This window comes from Ursus americanus, chromosome 2 (assembly GCF_024610735.1).
Source record: "Ursus americanus isolate L20-20 chromosome 2, mUrsAme1.1.p, whole genome shotgun sequence".
Taxonomy (NCBI): Eukaryota; Metazoa; Chordata; class Mammalia; order Carnivora; family Ursidae; genus Ursus; species Ursus americanus.
Window position 1 is genome coordinate 33,478,277 of NC_142128.1, and position 18,658 is coordinate 33,496,934.

Genomic DNA, 18,658 nt, shown 5'->3' on the forward strand with positions numbered 1-18,658 from the left:
CTGCACCGGGAAAGCATGACATGGCCAATGGGGCTTTGCAGACGCGATTAAGGTTCTGATCTGCTCACATAGGGAGATTATTCTGGATTTTCCAGGTGGGCTGAGTGCAACCACGTGAGCCCTTTGTTAAGAGCAGAAACAGAAGGCAGGCAGAGAGGACTGGCCTGGCCACGGCTGGCTTGAGGACAGAGGGGCCACACGGAAACCACAAGAATGAAATACCAACAGCCCAAATGAGCGCAAAAGCAAATTCTGCCCCACAGCCTCCAGCTAAGAGTTGATGTCTGCTTTGTGAGACCCTAAGCAGGGGGCTCAGCTGAGCCCTCCTGACTCCTGCCCATGAAATCTGTGCCACAATACACGGGTGGTGTTATAAGCTTTGAAGCTGGTGGTAATTGGCCACAGCAGCAATAGGAAACATGGTGGCATTAACATTGCACCATGGTGGGAACAATTAGGAAAATAATATCTAAAAAGGCTCCTTAAGGAAGTAATAATGAAAGTAGAGCTGAGAAACACTGGGTTATATGGGACAGTTCACTGAGCAGTGCGCTTGGGGGGGGTTGCACGTCTGTGTGTGTGTTACATTCAGTGTGACCGACCAGTGTCTTTCTGCCCCTCTCCTGCTGGGTCCTCATCGGGGGGTCCCTCTACCCATGGGGCCCACACAGCAATGTCTGCAGCTAGGCTTGGTTCTCATGACTGAAGAAGGGATGCTCCTGGCATCGAGTCGGGGAGGCCGGCAGTGCCTCTGAACCTCCTACGGTGCCTAGGACGGCCCCCCGTCAGAGAACCACCTCTCCAACCATCACCAGTGCCGAGACTGACATCCGGCCTGCATGATCCCTAAATCTGCACGTGGTCAGGTCCCTGTGGCGCAGCTCTGGCCTCCTTTCCTCTTGTGCTCCTCATCCTCGCAGCTGTTCTCCCTCCCACTCCCTTCTCCCTGCAGGGGCCCTGGAGACACCTGCTTCTCCCTCAGTCACTTCCCTGGAACCCTTCCCTGATCCTCGGCCCCCGCAATCCCCGACCCTCAGCCCCCGCAATCCCCGACAAGCCCAGGCCCTGTGCGTTTTATTCCCAGCACTTCCTCTGGCTGTGCAACCTTCGACAAATACTCAACCTCTCTGTGTCTCAGTGTCCTCATCTGTAGGATGGGGATAACAATGGGCCCTGCCTCAAAGACTTGTCAACATTGTAGCTGTGAAGTACTGAATGTACCGTTTGGTACACATTTCACTCTGGATAAATATCAACCACTATCGCCACCATCATTGTTTCATGCCAACACAGTACTGTTTGCCTCATTCTGTAGCACTTAATATGGATGCAATCTGATGCTTATATGGGAGTGGAGCTCTGTGGTTTTGCTCCCAAGGCATTCCAAGTGCCTAGTGTATAGTGTGTGCTCCATAAATATTTGTGGAATGAATGAATGAATGAACGAATGAATGGGCTATTTCCAAAGGCTGCCCAATGATCCTCTGGATCGCCACGAACACCGCATGACCAGGGACTCACCGCGTTTTGAGGCTGTTGGATCAGCTTCAGGAGAGCAGGGTGGCTGTAGCCTGGGGAGAGAGGGCAGGGTTAGAGTCCTGGTTAGAGGATGGCACCCAGGGTCCCCTCGCCCCTCACCCACGGCTGCTTTCCCCCTTCCCTTCCAACCCCGCTGCTCCCTTCACAAGGGGCCTCGTTATCCCTTGCAGACAAGACCCATTCCTGGGGCCCACCCAGACCTCTGGACTCAGGATCACTTGGGCTGCTGCCAGAGATTTTCCCAAATTCTCTAGCTGATCCTGAGGCCTGGGTCTGAGCCCTACTGGGCTAGACACACAGACGAGGCAATGAATGCAGGGTTAAGGCCCACTTCAGGACCAGGGCTGGGAGTGGCAGCAAACTGCAGATGTGGCCCTCACCCTCCTCCCCAGGGCCACTGCTGGGGTCAAATCACGATACGCGTTTGCTCAGGAACCAAGCAAGTGAATGGTGCAGCTTGCAACTCGTGACCCGCACCCCCGCCCTCCCCTCATACATTTGCTGCTTCCCAGAGTTCCACTGCATCGACTGTCCAGACTGAGCCTGAGGTTGGACGACAGGGCTTAGGATACCCTTCGACTCAGCAGCTGGTCTTCTATGAATCCGCCCTACACACATGTACAGTGAGCAATGCACGCGCATCTGAACTGTGGCACTCCAGTATCTCCAGGCTTGAAAGCAGGCTGACACCCATCAGGGGCCAGAATGAACAGAAAGCCCGCTGTGCACAGCGGATGCTCAGTCAGGGGAGTCCTTTATCGTAGAGGACGGGGGACGATGCACGGCACCGGAGCCAGAGTGTCCCGGGTTCAAGGCCTGTACAGAAGGTTTCTGTTCATTGTTCCCAGTCCTGGCAATGGCTCCCACGGGAAGGCCAAGTCTGTGGGGGGCACAGAGGTCAGGAGACTGGATTGGAAGGCCCTCCGACGCAGTGGCCAAGTGTTGCACTCAGTAGACAGCAGTTGAACGAATGAATGACAGATCCAGAGACACTGGTGGGAGCCCAGCACTGTCGCACGGGAGAGACCAGCCAGTGGATCTTAGCACAGGAAGTAGACCCTGGAGGGAAACTCTTGGTGTCCAACTATCAGAATTTTTACCATATATACCTTGTACCTATTTTCTTTAAGCCAATTCATTTTTAGACTAAATAAACTTACTTTGTTTTTCTTTCTTTATTTTTTAAGGTTTTATTTTTTTTTAAGTCATCTCTACAGCCAACGTGGGGCTTGAACCTACAACCCAGAGATCGAGAGTCACATGCTCTACCTGCTGAGCCAGCCAGGCGCCCTTAAATGAACTTACTTGGAAAGGAGACTTGCATCACTGTGGTGAGAGGCCCACCCAAGGCTCTGGGCCTGGGGCCTGCTCTGCTCCGCCAGAGGAGGCTAGCAAGTTCAGAGGGGTGGTGAGGCCCTGGCACCATGCTGGGGAGACATTCTCCCCTGCAGCATCAAAGAGTGAACAGACTTGAAGAGCCTTGTGGTTTCACTGCCTGCTTGGGAGAAGGGTGGATTGGTGTGTGGGTTGGGGGGTGATCTGGGGGTCCAAGGGGACAGAGCTGTGAGCAGCCTCCCTGCCCTCCTGCCCTTCTCGCAGGTGTGCTGGACCCAAGGCTGCAGGGTGCTCATTACTCAAGGAAGGAGCACTCTGTGGGTTTTTTCCAACTGTATTTTAACCAGAGGTCTTTCAGCTCTGGTTCTTTATCATGCTGTCTGGGTGTTTATGACTTTTCTGCCTCAGTAGATAAGCCAGTTCCAGGAAAATCTTATTAAACCACAGATGCAGCTTGTCTTATTGACTTCCGAGGGAGAGATGAGAGCAAAGCTGGTCCCTCTGATCAGAGAAATCTACGTCTGGGATTTTTACGCCGTGGGACCCTGCCCTGCAGGCCAGGGCAGGGCGGGGTGGCCATCTGTGAGGCTGCTATCAAAGCAGTAAGCTTAGGAGACAGAGGGCCTTCGATTCAAATCCTTGGATTCCCTGGACACGCTGGGAAAACTCTGTGACCTCTTGAAATCTGGCCCCCACGGTAAGCTGGAGATGATGTTAAAAGACCTGCAGTTACAGGACTGTTTTGGGATCTAATGGAATAGTGTGTCAGGTGCTTAGCAATATGCCAGGCCTATGGCAAATTCTCAGCCACTACCAGTTAGAAGAAATCATCTCAAAGTCTACAGATAGGGGAGAAACGGCAGCCAGGGAAGAACTTTCAGAATCCCTGTGGTTTCTCAACTTCTGCTGACCTGACCTCTCACACCCCCCCCCCCACATTTGTTGGCTGGCTGGGGATGAGAACTGCGGGAGGCATGTGGGGGCTGGGGGGTGGGAGGACGAGGAGTTAGCTGAGAAGAGAAGGGACTGTGGCCTGTGGCCGTTACACGGTAGAGCTAGAATTTGACCCTGCGAACTCCAGAACCGGCCCTTTCACTCCAACCCAGAATGCGGACGGGGTTGTGTAAATCATAGAACCCGAAATGCCTTCAGAGGCCAAAGTGTGTCTGAATGATGGGCTTCACAAAAGGAACGAGTCACCTTACTGTCTAATCGCATCTTAATAGGAAGTAAATAGGGACTGGCTTCATGCACGAAGGGACAAGCTTCACCAGACGAGACACTCAGCCCACAGACCGTTGAGCACAGCAGCGACCTGCGTGTGAGTCAGCCCTATCCATCCCATTGTCTGCCGTGCCCTCCTCCAGCAGCGAGCCACGCTCTGTATGGGCCGGAGGTGAGCCTGTGAGGCAGACGCTGCTGGTGCCCCCGCTGCTCACCTTGACTGGGCAGGTCACCCCTCTCTCAACTGCCTGTGTGAGGGCCGGTGACAGCTCCAGTTACCTCTCTCTCTGGAAAACTGCCCTTGGTGAATGGAAGCCCCTGTGCCCAAGAGATGAGCCATGTCCTTCCTGCTGGCAGCTAACAGGCAATGACTGGCACTGGGGTACAGAAAGGCCAGCCTCTTTGACGCTGTCTGGGACCAACTCTGAGGTGCAAGTCATGCTCCAGAGCCCCCTGTGGGATCAGGTTATGGCGAGTCTCTGGCTGAGATCTCATCCTTCTTAGCCTTTCTCTCTCTCCCCTATCTCCTGAGAGCATGCCCGTAATAAGCAACGTGCATAGAACCCCTGCCTCAGGCTCTTCTATGAGACCTAAGGCAGCTGACATTAAAGGCTGGGGTCCCACAGACCTGGGCTCATGTCCCGGCCATGCTTCCTAGGCAAGCCACATCACCTCTCTGAGCTTTGCTTATCTATCTACAAAATGGGGGTATTAATACATACTCACCCTGTGGGGTTTTGAGGAAGAGTCAATGAGAGAAGAGAAGATACATAAAGTTCCTATAACAGAAGTCCTACCAAATACTTGCTCCTTTTCTCTGCCCTTAAGGGAAGTGTCTGGCAGCACACAGGGATGTGTGTCCTGGAAGGAGCATCTGAAGTCTGGACCACCACAACTAACAGAGAGAGGAGGTACATATGAGGGCAGATTTCCCAGCTCTTACCTATGGGGACAGACGAAATCTGGGAGTAAAGGTCCAACATCCGGTTGCCATCCACATCGACCAGGTAATTGCCTCGGCTCTCTTCATAATTGCAGAAAAAGTGCACCGCCTCTGCATTCTTGGGGAAAGCAGAGACTGATTCAGGGTCACTGCAATTCCCTAGATTCTCTGTCTTTCAGGAGGAAGCTTGAACTGGTGAAGTAAACCATGTCCTGCCCATTCTATGGTCACACAGAGGGTACCTGTGGGTGCTTACATGGATGGTTTGCTTTATAATAGTGTGCTAAGCTGTACATTTGTATTTTACGAATGTTTCTGTATGTATTTTATATATCACAACAACAAAAGTTCAATCTGAAGAAGATTCGGATGTTAAAATGATGGCAAACCTTAGAGCAACCATGAAGAAAACTAAAAAATATATAGTAATTATGAAAGAAATGGAAGTGGTACACTAGAAGATATCCACTTAATGCAAAAAAAAGTAAAAGAGGAACAAAAATGAGACACAGAGAACAAAGAGTAAAATGGAAGATATATCAATAATAACATTTAACTGTGTGTGCATTAAGCAACCGAATAAGAAATCAGAAACTGTCAGACTGAATAAAAAGATGCAACTATATGCTGTCTCCATGAAACATACTTTCAGTTCAAGAATACAAATAGGTTGAAAGTAAAAGGATGGAAAAAGATACATGATTCTTACAGCAATCTTAAGAAACCTGAAATGGTTTATATTAATCGACAAAATCAACTGTAAAACAAACAAAAATGTTTCCAGAGGTGAAGTCTACTAAAAAGATATAATAATTATAAACATGTAAGCACCTGATAACAGAGCCCCAAAATACATGAAACAAAAATGGGCGGAACTGAAGAAAAATACAGTTATAAGAGAACAGCTGGCAGCTTCAATAGCTGGCTTTCAATAGTGGACAGAACAACCAGGCAGAAGATTAACAAGGAAATAAGACTCGAACAACACTCTAAACCAACAGATCCCACAAACACTTATGGAACGCTCCACCCGACAGCGATAGGGCATACATTCGCCTTAAGTGCATGTGGAACATTTTCCAGGATATACCATATAAGAGCCTCAGCAAAATTTAAAAGGATTGAAATCACACAAAATATGTTTCCCAACCACAAAAGAATGAAATTAGAAATCAGTAACAGAAAGAAATTTGGGAAGTTCACCAAAATGTGGAAGCTAAATAACACATAAATAAAAAGTCAAAAAAGAAATCATAAGGGAAATTAGAAAAAAAAAAAAAAAGATTTAGAACAAAGTCAGTTGCATTTTTTTTTTTTTAAAGAGCCAGCACAGCCTAAATGTTTATGTCCCTCAGCTATGTTATAACAGAGGAGTGGAGGGAAGGCGAGCTCACCCTCACTTACCTGAATTATATTCAGCTGTTTCATTAACTCCTGCAGGCAAGAAGAGCAAAAGCATTACAGCAAGGACACACTCTTAACAAAGAAGCTTCAAGTCTTTCATATCTTCCCAAGTCTTGGGACTTTCCCCCACCCTTATGCCAATAACTTCATAGTTAATTAGTCAGCAATATTATAATTATTTAAAAATTGCTTAATATAAATAGTTGGCAGGAAACTATTCCTGCCAGTTACATTACAGGTAACATTATATTACATGTAACAGAGATTTAGAAACTTGGAAGGATAACAATAAAATAAAATATTTAACAAAAATATTTAAGCTAAAGGTGTTTATCTAGTGCTCATAAAAGCATAGGCTCCTTTTTTTAAAAGTAGGCTCCACACCCAGTGACCTTGAGATCAAGACCTGAGCTGAGCTCAAGAGTTGAACGCTTAATGGGCTGAGCCACGCAGGCGCCCTGGTTCCCTTTTCATTTGGGAAAAAAAGGCTTTCAAACCCCGTTGTAAAAAAATAAAATCAACCGAAAATACAAACTTGCACATCAAAGAACCATTTGTAATTATAACCTGAACACTCCAAAAACTACACGTCCAAGTGTATATAGAGACTGGGAATTATAAATTGGGAATTGGGAGCTATTTGCTTTACTATTACAAAGATTTAATCTCTAAGAATAATCCAACATAGAATCAACTTTAGCAATTAGTGTTGTGAAATAATATATTTCCACATAAAAATCGAAACTAATATTGACTACAAGAATGTAAAACAATCATCCCAGGTATTTCACCACCATGAAATGGAAATCCAGCCCCACCCCCGAAATGTATAATATGCAGGTTGTGTAGCAACCTTGAGAAGAGCCAACTTCCCTCACGAGACTCATCTTGTGCCTCTTCCATCTTATGCAGTAACATCTATTCCAGGGATTCAGAGCAACCCAATGGGTCTCATATGCCATGTCCTGTCACCCTGCACGCCTCTCCTCATTCCATTCCCCTTGTCTACAACAGAATAATGCACTCCTTTGGTGAATTCTTCCTTTTTATCCTTTAAGGTCAAGATCAAGGGCCTTTGCTCTCCCTGCCCTGTGCCGTCTAGCATTGCCATGTTCTTCCACCTTGGTCAGATGTTCTGCCCCAGACCTACACTCTGGACTCAAAGCAAGCCATCGGACTTCCTTTGGCCAACAGAATGAGGTAGGAGTGATGGTAGACCAACGTGGAGCCTAGACCTTAAAAGACCCATTACGTGCTCTCCTCTGCCATCGCCATGAGGACGAGCCCAGCCCAGCTTGCTGGAGGATGAGAGACACGTGGAGAAGAGCCAAGTCACTGCAGTGACCAAGACAAGCTCAGCCTAGATCAACTGGTGGCCAGTCATCCCCCAGGCACGTAGATGGGCCCAACAGAGCTGCCTAGCTAACTCCCAGTTAACCCCAGATGCATAAGCCATCTACTGAGGTTCTGTGATTGTTATACAGCATTATTGTGACAACAGACAACTTGCATCTCCTCTGAGAAGGCCTCTTTGACTTCTTATGGCAGAATGGCCTAGTTAATGTCCTGATCTCTAGTGGTAAGCTCTGTGAAAGCAGCTAAGAATGCAGGTCTCTAAGCTTTGCTGTGTCCTTGCCTCATGGACTCCTTTCACTCTGTTCTTAAGAACACCACTCAAGGGTGCTCAGCTCACCCGAGATCTAGGCCCTGGGACTTCAGTCTTCATCAGGGGCCCGTCATAATCAAATTCGACGTCAACTTTGGCTGCGGCCTGACTGATGTGTCTGGAGCCTGTAGTAAACAAAGATGATGAGAATGCCGGTAACAGTAGATAGAATGAGAATTCTGCCCTAATAGGCACCCAATGTCCCCAACAGAGACAGTGTCGGGACCTCAACCCCATCCTAGCCAGACCACCCCTGAACATGGAGTCTGGCCAGACCTGAGCATCACAAAAACACTACAGATTCCAACAAATGGGAAAGCCCGGTGCTAGTGAGGTTGTAGGCAAATAGGCGTGCTCATGTTCTGCTGGTGTGAGTATCAGCTAATGATGCCTTCTGATTCCTTTCTACTGAGCAATCTCATTTCAGGATTCATCCTAAGAAAATAATGGGACCAGTACACAAAAATGTAGGTTACAATATTTATAATAATATTATCTTTCAACAAGAAGACAACCTAAATTTCCAACAATGGAGAGCAGCTAAACACAATATGACATATTCCGTCACTTCATGGACATGGAAATTTTTATTTTATATATTTTTTTGAGAGAGAGAGAGAGAATGAGTGGGGAGGGGTAGAGAGAGAGGGAAATCTTATGCAGGCTCCATGCCCAGCACAGAGCCTGATATGGGGCTCGATCTCACAACCCTGAGATCATGACCTGAGATGAACTCGAGAGTTGGACACCTAACTGCCTGAGCCACCCAGGCACCCCTGGAAATTTGAATTTTTATGTACATGGAAAGATGGCCATGGTATTACCATGCGGAAAGGTCAGATTATAAAAATTATCCAAATTTTGCCAAAATTTAATTTATACCCAAACTTATATCCAAATGTCTATATAGACTAGAGTTCCTCAGCCCTTAGCACCACTGGCATTTTGGGCCAGACACTCTGTTGTGGGGCCGTCCTGTGCACTGGACAGTGTTTACCTGCATCCCTGGCCTCCACCCACCAGATGCTAGGAGCACTGCCCCTCGAGTTGTGCCACTAGTTGTGACACCCAAAAATCACCTAGGAGCGAACAATCCAATGTCTAAATTCAGGTGGTCCCTGGGGCACCTGGGTGGCTCAGTCGGTTAAGCATCTGCCTTTGGCTTAGGTTGTGATCCCAGGGTCCTGGGATCGAGTCCCATGTCAGGCTCCCTGCTCAGCGGGGAGTCTGCTTCTCCCGCGGTCCCTTCCTCCGTCTCATTCTCTCTCTCTCTCAAATAAATAAATAAAATCTTAAAAAAAAAAAACCTCTTTTAATTTTCAGGTGGTCCCCACTTACAGATGCTTTTCGTTAAAAAAAAAAAAAAGTTTGGGGCACAAGTCATTTGGTTGAGATCCATTTCATATTTTTGCATCGTAATCAATGGATAGAGGGGAGTTCCTAGGCTAGACCCACAAGGCTTTTGAAGCTCAGCATGTGGCTGAGATAAAGGGCAGCCTCAACCCCAAATCTTGATCCCTGACTGAGAGAGAGCTGAGCTGTGGTGAGCTCAAGGTAAGTGTGGGGTGACTGACCATCAATAACCCCAGCAATCCCCTTAATACCCCTGCTCATCCTTGATCTTCCTGGCACATAAGTGGTGTCCGGGAAATGTCAGCTCCTCTTACTTGAGTTGCATCAAACTAGGGAATCACTAGACACTTTGTGTAAACCATATACATGATTTCATTTCTCCTTATGCAGCCCTACAGGATTGTTTCTATCTTATAGGAAAGCAAACCAAAACTCGGCGAAGCAAAGAACGTGCTAGGCTCTGTCTGGCCCTCCTTTCCTCCCTCCCTCCCTCTCACACACACACAGTTTGCCAAACTCTACAAAGCCATATTAGAAAACATATTTAAAATCATTCTTAATTTTCCATAATTGCTCTGGATATCAAAGAGGGTTTTTTAATTATTTATGTAACAAAATGTAGCCCTTTGAAAAGTCCAGTTACTCTTACGTTAAGTCATGCAGCAGCTGGATTTGTCTTCTGTTTGATCTTAAAATGAAAAGGGAATCCCTACAGAGTTTGTTCCATTAGCTTGAGTTAAAGGCTGTGGAACATATCAATGACTTCTTTTTTACATTAAACTGTTTACTTCTTCCTTGGCCAGCACTCAGGGTTACTGGTCCAGACTGATTCCAGCTAGACCTGCACAAAACGAGGACACACTTTTGGACAAAAAACAGTTCTTAACTGGTGCAGATCCTGCTCTGTTTCCAGTAAAGTGGGAAAGTGAAAAATTAAAAATTGCAAGCTGTCCTCCAATGAGGACACACAGGTCTGCTCGTCCTTTCTCCAGAAAGTGTCTGACACGTGCTGCAGCAGCCCTCTTTCCTGGGATCTGGAAAGTGGAAATGCTGGCGCTGGACGCAGCTTCAGTGGGAGCCGCAGCTGAAAGGGTCTCGAGAGGAATGACAGGAGTGAGTGCGGTTGTGTGGAGAGGTGGGTATGAGGACACCAAGGCTGCCAGCAGACGGCAGGAGGGGAGTGGAGAGAGGGCAAGAACTCATCCCTGGGGATCAGGGATGGATGGGGTGCGAGACGGAGAAGCCGAGGGCCAGGTGGCAGGCTGACAGGTCTGTATCAAGAGCTGTATCAGTTCCTACCATGTGCCAAGTCTTCGTGGGTGTGGACAGAAGAGGGCCAGGACCCCCTGGGCAGAGATCCTGAAAACCACAGCCTGGTAAGTTTGCTGGCAATGGTGCTATCGAACACGGAAAGATGGGGCAGGTAACACAGACTCAGCCCCCGCTGTGCGCCAGGCAGGCCCTGCCGAGGCGAACTCCCATCTATTGTTTTAATTTATCCACAACCCTCTTGAGAGATTATAGATGAAGAGCAGAGAGGTTAAACAACGTTCCCAAGGCCACACAGCGAGTCACTTGTAGAGCCAGGATTTAAGCCCACGTCCAAAACTTTTGCTTTTCCTACTCTATCTCAATTTTGACTTTTCATAGAGAAAATAACCAAATACCAACACAACAAATATTCTCTTAAGCATTTTTTAAAAAGTAGGCTCCATGCCCAGCAAGGGGCTTAAACTCACGACCCTGAGATCAAGAGTCGCACACTCTACAGACTGAGCCAGCCAGGTGCCCCAGAATATTCTCTTAATGATGATATATAATCATGATATATAAACCACAGGAGAGAACAACCAGATTTCCTTCCCTGGGATCTCTTACAAGTCACACAAGCAGAGAGGTCCATTCATCGGGAATTTATGGTGAGCATACCCAGCAGCAACCAGAGTAGTTTCCACGGATTGTCTCACTTAAGCCTCACAGCCCCCTGGGAGGTAGATGTTATGATCATTCCCATGTTACAGAAAAAGACACTGAAGCTCAGAAAGGTCAACTAGTTTGCCCAAGGTCACACAACTGGTAAGCGGCTAAGCTGAGAATTTGTCCCTCAGACCTCTCCTTTCCCAGATACTATCTTTCATCTCCTCTAGGGCCTGGCTCTGAAATGAAACATTTTCAGTGAAACAACTCACTTCCTTCAAAGACAAATTCCTAGAGGCACAAAGCAGCAAGGAAAGTTTGAATGAATACTGAACCATTCAGCATTTTCATTCATGAACGAAGCAGCACAGCCAGGAGACAGGCATGTGCCCCAACACCTGAGACCCTGCACGGAGAGGGCGCGGGCAGGAGGTGCGCGGTCGGGGGGAGGGTCTGATGACGATGCCTACCACCCTCCGGGCCTCGCCAATGCAGAGTCAATGTTTAACTCCAAACTATAAAAACAGCCATCAAATGTTTTTACTGTTCTCTTGATCTTTATAGTGAGAGTAATAAACGAAGGCCAGTTTCCCAAACAGCAAGGGCTCTGGACGTGAGCTTGGCCAAGGTCAAGTTCAATTAGAGTAGTTTGCCTTGCTTTTCTTTTAAAAATCTTATCCTCCCTCCTTCCAACTGTCCGCACTACTTATCATTTTTAACCATTTAAGATTCTATAATATCTGGAGAATACTAGTAGCACAAATTGCTACATGCAGTCCCAGAGAAGTATTGTTCCTTAAAATCTGTTTAAATCTGACAAACCTCCAGTAAGAACTTCAAGTGTAATCTTTCGTCCCATAGAGGTGCCCAGACTTGTGCTGGGGGTGCACCTGGCTGGACTCCACTTTCTCCCTGCTTCTCTGGGGAAAAGAAGACTGGCTTCTGCATGGGGACGATGTGAAATTAGCTCAACTAATGACCTCCCAAGGTGAGAGGCAAAAAACTTCATGAATCAGTTTTGCTGTTATCCTCAGCACATCATCCTGTGTGTCCTGTTTGGATCTTTTCCTAGCCGTGAAAAGAGCGTCACACTTCTTCCAGTGACATCTCGTGGTTTGAAAGTCTGGGTCTGTGTGGTCAGTGACAGATGTTGTCTTGAATGATCTACAAAGGCCAAATATCAGAGAGTAACCGTGCCACCGACACTGGTAATTCTGCGTCTGATTTAGCTTCGCAACCTGAATACTGGCATCATGTTGGCCGGTAAAAATCATACTTTTATGGATGGTCATACCATAATCATATCTTTGTGTCCTCCGTAAACTTGCAGTGGATTGTGCGATTGTGACCCACAGACACAGACAAATTTCTCTAGGCACGTGGCCACCATCACTTTTCTAGGATCTGTGACTTTCACAGATCCACACAAGGTCACTGGTACGAATGCTGTGGGCGTGGGCCGACTGAGCCGGGCTGGAGCCACTGAACACAAGGTCACACATCACCTTCGTGCAAGTAACGGTTTGCTGGGGCTCTCCGGAGGACCCCAAAGAGGGGTCCATTCCGTACATTTCATGGTCCAGGCATGAGACCCAACAAGGAGCCGCTTTGGGGGCACCTTCCGCAGCTGTGGCAAGACAGCTGCCAGCCCGAGGGCCATGGCGTTCAAAGATCACGAGTCGTCCGCTGTTCTTGATGTGGAAAGACCACAGTCCGGCAGAGAAGATGCGCCACGGCTCTTCCAGCTGCAGCTGCTCACACGCCCTCGCGTCTTAGCACCGTGGCAGCCACCGCTGGGGCCCCTGGAACCAGTGTAAACGCCGTGTTCTTCCCAGAGGTTTCCGCATCAGGGGGCAGCTCGCTTTGGAGGAATGGCCCTCACAGACACCATGCGCTTCCGCCTCACCAGATGGAAGCCCGGACAGTGTTCTCTGCTGAACAGGTGAGTTCTCAAGTATCTGAATTGCATTCTTTGCTGCGGCTGGGTGCCCCTCAAAGCGCCTTCTGCGGGCTCGTCCTCATCTCTGGGCTCTGAGGATATTTGTAAAGAGTTCTTTGATCCCTTCACGGAAGAGATCACCGTGTGAGTGTGCCACACTCACAGGGATACCTCCTTACAGTGAGCGCCAAGCTCACTCGTAGCGCTAACTTCATCACAGCCAGAACGACGTGTCTCTGTGGAGTCTCAATACCCTTTCCAGAATGACTGACTGGTTTCTGTTGTCCAGAGTCAGAAGAATCGATGGCTGTTGCCTGCATCCGAGGATTAGGAGTTTCTAGGGCTTCTCATCTCTGACACCCCTGTTCTGGGCCAGTTCTGTTGCCTCCCCACTTGGAGGCTGTAACTCTCCCCACGTTGGTTGACTTTCCTGTTTTTACTTCCCTTGCAGGGTGAGCAGTGAACACTTCCTGTCCAATATCACTGTTCTCAGGAACACGGGCAGCCTGCAGAGCTTTCTTCTTCCTGACTTTCTTTTTCCTGCTTTCCCCTCGTTCCAGCTGATGTCGGAGTGGACGCTGCCTGTGTGCTCCTTCTCCAAGGAGGGTTTCTGATGCAAACGACAATCTTTGAAGACCTGCTGTTGCCTCTGGGTGGCTCTTCACCTTTTTAAATCTATGCTTGGGGCAGGAGGCAGGTGATTGTGAAGAGGGGGTGTCTCCTCTGTTCCTGGCATTTCCTTGCTCTGTGGAGCACCTCGGTTCTTGCCCAGGCTCCTGGAAAGCTTCTGTCAGCCCAGAGGAGGACGAGGTTGCGGTGATGGCTGGCTAAGCTGGACCACTGGCCCTGTTCTGTTAGCTCGCAGTCATTCCTCGGACACACTGCAAGCCGCAGCCTCGTGACACAGCATTCACATTCTCGCATTCTCCTCTGTTCTCCTTTAACCTGAACAGAGGCATCTGAAGCAGGAACACTGCCACGGACTCCGAGAGCAGGAGATGTGGCTGCTCAGACTGGGACTCCCGTGGATGATGGGGACCCAGGGACCAATCCATCCCCACTGGCTCTCCGTTTCTAATACCCTGGCCATCATTTTACTCAGCACCAGGGGCACCGCCGCCGTCTGTGTCATCTGCCAAACTGGAGACTGCAGGGGCTGAGGATGAGCTTGATGACAGAGGGTTTCCTTCTCTGTCACTCTCCTGGGCATTCTGGTTCTCTAAGGGGCAGGGTACTCTCCAGGCTGTTCAGGTCTTTTGCCAAACACATCACAGGTATGGTACGGTCAGAGGAGAGCTGTGCACTATGTCGCCTCTGAGTAGCAAAGTTCTCCTGTTCTCTGGAAGGCAGCATGCCACTTATTTTTTTGATAAAACATTCATGGAGAAAAATATCAATAATTTCACCACCCAGGGATAACCACTTTGCTGTCTAGTCTCCCAGTCTCTGCACTCCATTTGCCAGGATAAGATTATCAATGATTTGGGGGAGGGGCATGAAGCAAAGCCATTGGAACTGTCTCAGCCATAAGCCACCGTGTCTTGAAGCGATCCAATGGGTGCAGACATCACATGAACACCTAAGCACAGAGGGTGTGGCAATGGGCTGAAGCACGCTCCTGCTCTCCCTCACTCCGGGGAAGCAGGTACCATGTTGTGAGCTGCTCTGTGGAGATGTCCATGTGGCCCCAAATCCAGCCAGAACCATGGGAGTGAGCTTAGAAGCAGATCTCCCTGCTTCCACGGTGAGCCTTTCAGTGAGACCACAGCCCTGGCCAACAGCTCAGCCGTACCCTCGTGAAAAACCTGGAGCCAGACATCCAGCTAAGCTGCCCCCCACAGATTTCTAATCTACACGAACTGTGAGATAATAAGTAAATAACTAATTATATAAAATAATAAATAAAAAACATTATTTTAACCTGCTAAGTTTGGGACTAGTTGTCACAAGACAATAAATAACTAATATAGTGGTTAAGGCTACAAGTTTTGGGCCAGCCTGGCTCTCAGCTCAAAGCCCGGTTTAGCCACTTGCTAGCACTGAGGCTCTGAGAAAGTGATATAATTTCTCTGAGTCTCCCTTTCCTCTTCCAGGGGACTTAAATGGATTAAAGGTTAGCTAAACTTTTACAACGATTTCCTTATTGCTACTTGCCCCTCTACAGTGCAGGAGTGCACATACTCCTGTAGCTTTGCCAACACTGTGGTTTCGTATTAAAAAACTCATATCTATCTATCTACCCACCTGTCAATCATGGATCCATCATCTCTCTATCGTACTAGTTATGTCAAAGTGATAGGCCAAAAGAAAAGAAAAAAAATCTCACGGTGTGGTTCTCTCCATCTGGCACAAGGGTGCTGAAGAAAGATTCATCTCTGGCCAAGAAAATGCAGAGCGGGTAACTCTGATTTACTTGTATCTGTCTTGGTTTTTCATTGTGCTTCCATGTCCATGCTTGTAAAATGGGAGTCAGGCCACTCCCCACCTAGTGGAAGCTTAAACAAAGAGCTTTCACATGAACTGTTCCTTCTGAGACAAGAAATGTGCAAAGCAGGGAGGACCACCCCCACTTTCCTGACAAGAAATGGAAGCTCGGAGTCCTGCCCACTGGTCAGGCTCACTTGGTGAAATGGGGTCCACTTGTAGGAGTCTTGACCCACCGCTCTTTCCTTGTTGTCTCCTTGGGAAGGCTCCAATGTCCTTGAGAATGACCTGCAAATGCAGAGCCACTCTCTCTTGTCACTCATGTGTCCCCAGCACTGTAGTGTTCCATAGTACTAGCTTGGGATGACTCTCCCTCCTGCTTGGAGCACACCATACCTGCACCATCGATCAGGTTTCTGCTTATTTTTAACATAATAAGGAGTCAGCGTTAGTATGCTTCTCTTATAATTGCCTAAAAAAACCCAAAACCTCAAAACCTAACTCCTCGAGGCTACAGAGTTCAAGAACAAGGGAAGGCAGAAACCGTCACAGACCAGAGGAGACCACGTGACAGCTAAGTGCGCTGGGGGAACTCAGGCTGGATCCTGGGACCCAGAAAGAGATGTCAAGGGAAAACCTGGTAAAATTGAACGAGAAGTTGGTGTTTGGTTAATAGTAACATACAAGGTCAGCTTCTTAGTTTTCAAAAAGAGCATCCTGGTGATGTAAGATTTTAGCCGTGGGGGACATTGGGGCACAGGGGACCTCTCTGGACTATCTTAGTAATTTCTCTGTACTTGTAAAATCAGCCCAAATTAAAAGTTTTATTTTAAATCAAACCCTGCTAATTCTCCTGTGGGAGAGAGAACACGTCTGCTCTTTACCCGACCCAGGGTATAAACACCAGCATTCGACATCCCAACCAAGGCCACGGCCAGCACTTGTCTTCAGAAGGCAAAGGAGACCAACAAGAAAGGGACACCACGATGACAAGCACAGGCTCTGAGACAACTGGGACAGGCTGGGGGGGTGGTGTAGGGTTCCCCTAAGGGGGTTACCGCTAGCTCCTCTCTCCCCCAGAGCACATGGGGGAGGGATGATAACCCAGTGTTTGCAGCCAGACTGACTTTGCTTCTCTGAGGCTTGGCTTTCTCACTTGTATAATGGGATTCATATGTGCCTTCCTGGTGGGGCAACTGGGAGGGGGGGTCTCACGAGATCCTGCATGTGAATAAGGCTGGCCTGGATGAGCCACCTGCACTCTGCGAGGTGGAGAGAAACAGAAGCCCAGGAGAGATGTGGCCGCAGGGCGGGTGGTGCTGTGGGCCAGCTAGGTGTGGGTGGGTGCAGGTGAGGGAGAGCACGGTGGGGGCGGCCACATCCTGTCCAGTGCCCTTGAAGCCCACTTGGCCTTTAGGTCGATCACAAGGATGCTTATGGCCTTCTTGTTTCTTGGCAGCAAGCTAAGCTGTGTGTTTTCCCCAACAGGCCCTGTGAGGACAGGCTGGACCCTTCCGGCTGCTGGGGCCACCACTCCAGGCAAGCAACATGGCCCCAGGCCGCATCAGACTCCTGCCCACCTCAGAGCTGTTCACGCAGGGACAGGAGCACACGGCAGGGATGGGAGACTGGTGGGGGGCAGTGATGGGGACAGTTCTAGTGTGTGTGAGGGAAAGCCAGCCCCAGAAGTACTGGCTGGCCAGTCCCTTTACCCCCAAGGGCTCTCTCAGCCCAAGAATCCCCAGTCCGGACTGTGTTTTCCATCAGGACCAGTTCTTGCCAAGACCCCCACGGCTTACTGGGCGCGAGCAGGCGGTAGTTGTTCTGAAAGGTGCAGGCCAGCCGCCGGCTGAGCAACATGAAGGCCATGATCCTCTCCTCCAGGAACGGAGGCCCCCTTCACACGCTTCCGCCCTGAAAGAAATCAGAAATGCACAGTCAGGCCAGCCAAGGGCACCTCCCTGCCATTTCCCACATAGTGGAGAAGGTTCCGCTGACATCACATCCTTTGCTTTCATACTGGAGATACACTTTACAAACCAAAGGCTGGGGGCACCTGGCTGGCTCAGTCGGAGGAGCACGTGACTCTTGAGCTCTGGGTCAGGGGTTCGAGACCCACGCTAGTTGTAGAGATTCCCTCAATAAAAGAGTTTTCATTTGACCTTGACCACACCCCAGGCAGGCTCACTGTGCACATTTTCTGGAGGGAAAACCAGAGCAAGGGGACAGAGCTGGCTTCAGATCCCTTTGCAGGCGAGCTGACAAGCTCAGCTGTCATCCACCCGGGACAAGCCAGCCTGACCTGTGAGACGGGGGGGCTCAGACGGAGGAGGATTCAGAGCAGATGCAGTGGCCGCACAATATGGGCAGCTGGGAGCCCCCCATCCTGTCCCCACACAGAACACTTGTCCCCAGGGCTGTCCGGGAATCCCAGGACCCTGTGCAGTATCTGGTAGCCCATGTTGGGAAGTGCATGTTTTCAGTGGTGTGACCAACCTTAGAGTTCGCTGGAGATGGGGGGGGGGGGGTAGTTCCCTTGATGTGGCCCATATGTTGATTCCCTCCAGACCCCTCCCAAGTCCGGCCCTCCCTGCTTAGACCTGCCAGTTGCCCGCAGATGGGCCTGGAGCAACACCCTCCTCGCCCCCGTTTGTTTTCTTTTATCACCTCTCCCCCCCCACCCGCCCCCTACCCAGGTCACCATTCAAGTGTGATCCCCCGGCATCTTTTGGTTTGTGGGTCTTCTTGCTCAATCCCTGCTTCATTATCTGCAGTGTGTATTTTCAGTTCTATTGTGTTGGATCTCAGAACAATGCTGGAGCCATTCACGTCTCACAACTTGTGGACCCTGTCTCCCGCGTCCTTTCTTTACGCTGTGCTAAGCTCTTTGCATAGCGCACTACTAATATTCATT

The 18,658-nt window shown here is 49.1% G+C and overlaps 1 protein-coding gene and 2 pseudogenes across 2 annotated transcripts in view; all 3 read right to left on the bottom strand.

Moving 5' to 3' along the window:
* The window catches only part of ABAT (4-aminobutyrate aminotransferase), an 80,828-nt gene that overhangs the window by 19,258 nt on the left and 42,912 nt on the right, over nucleotides 1-18,658 (bottom strand). For both annotated transcript variants that reach the window (XM_045784520.2, XM_087870561.1), the window contains 5 exons: nucleotides 17,544-17,658; nucleotides 8,139-8,236; nucleotides 6,446-6,475; nucleotides 5,042-5,159; nucleotides 1,522-1,571 (listed from right to left, as the gene is read on the bottom strand). In XM_045784520.2, the coding sequence (XP_045640476.1) occupies nucleotides 1,522-1,571; nucleotides 5,042-5,159; nucleotides 6,446-6,475; nucleotides 8,139-8,236; nucleotides 17,544-17,613 (366 nt within the window). In that variant the 5' untranslated portion in view covers nucleotides 17,614-17,658. Of the gene's footprint in view, nucleotides 1-1,521; nucleotides 1,572-5,041; nucleotides 5,160-6,445; nucleotides 6,476-8,138; nucleotides 8,237-17,543; nucleotides 17,659-18,658 lie in introns of those variants that run through there.
* Nucleotides 9,404-13,147, bottom strand: LOC148110537 (zinc finger protein 106-like; annotated as a pseudogene).
* On the bottom strand, nucleotides 13,142-14,452 carry LOC148110538 (zinc finger protein 106-like; annotated as a pseudogene).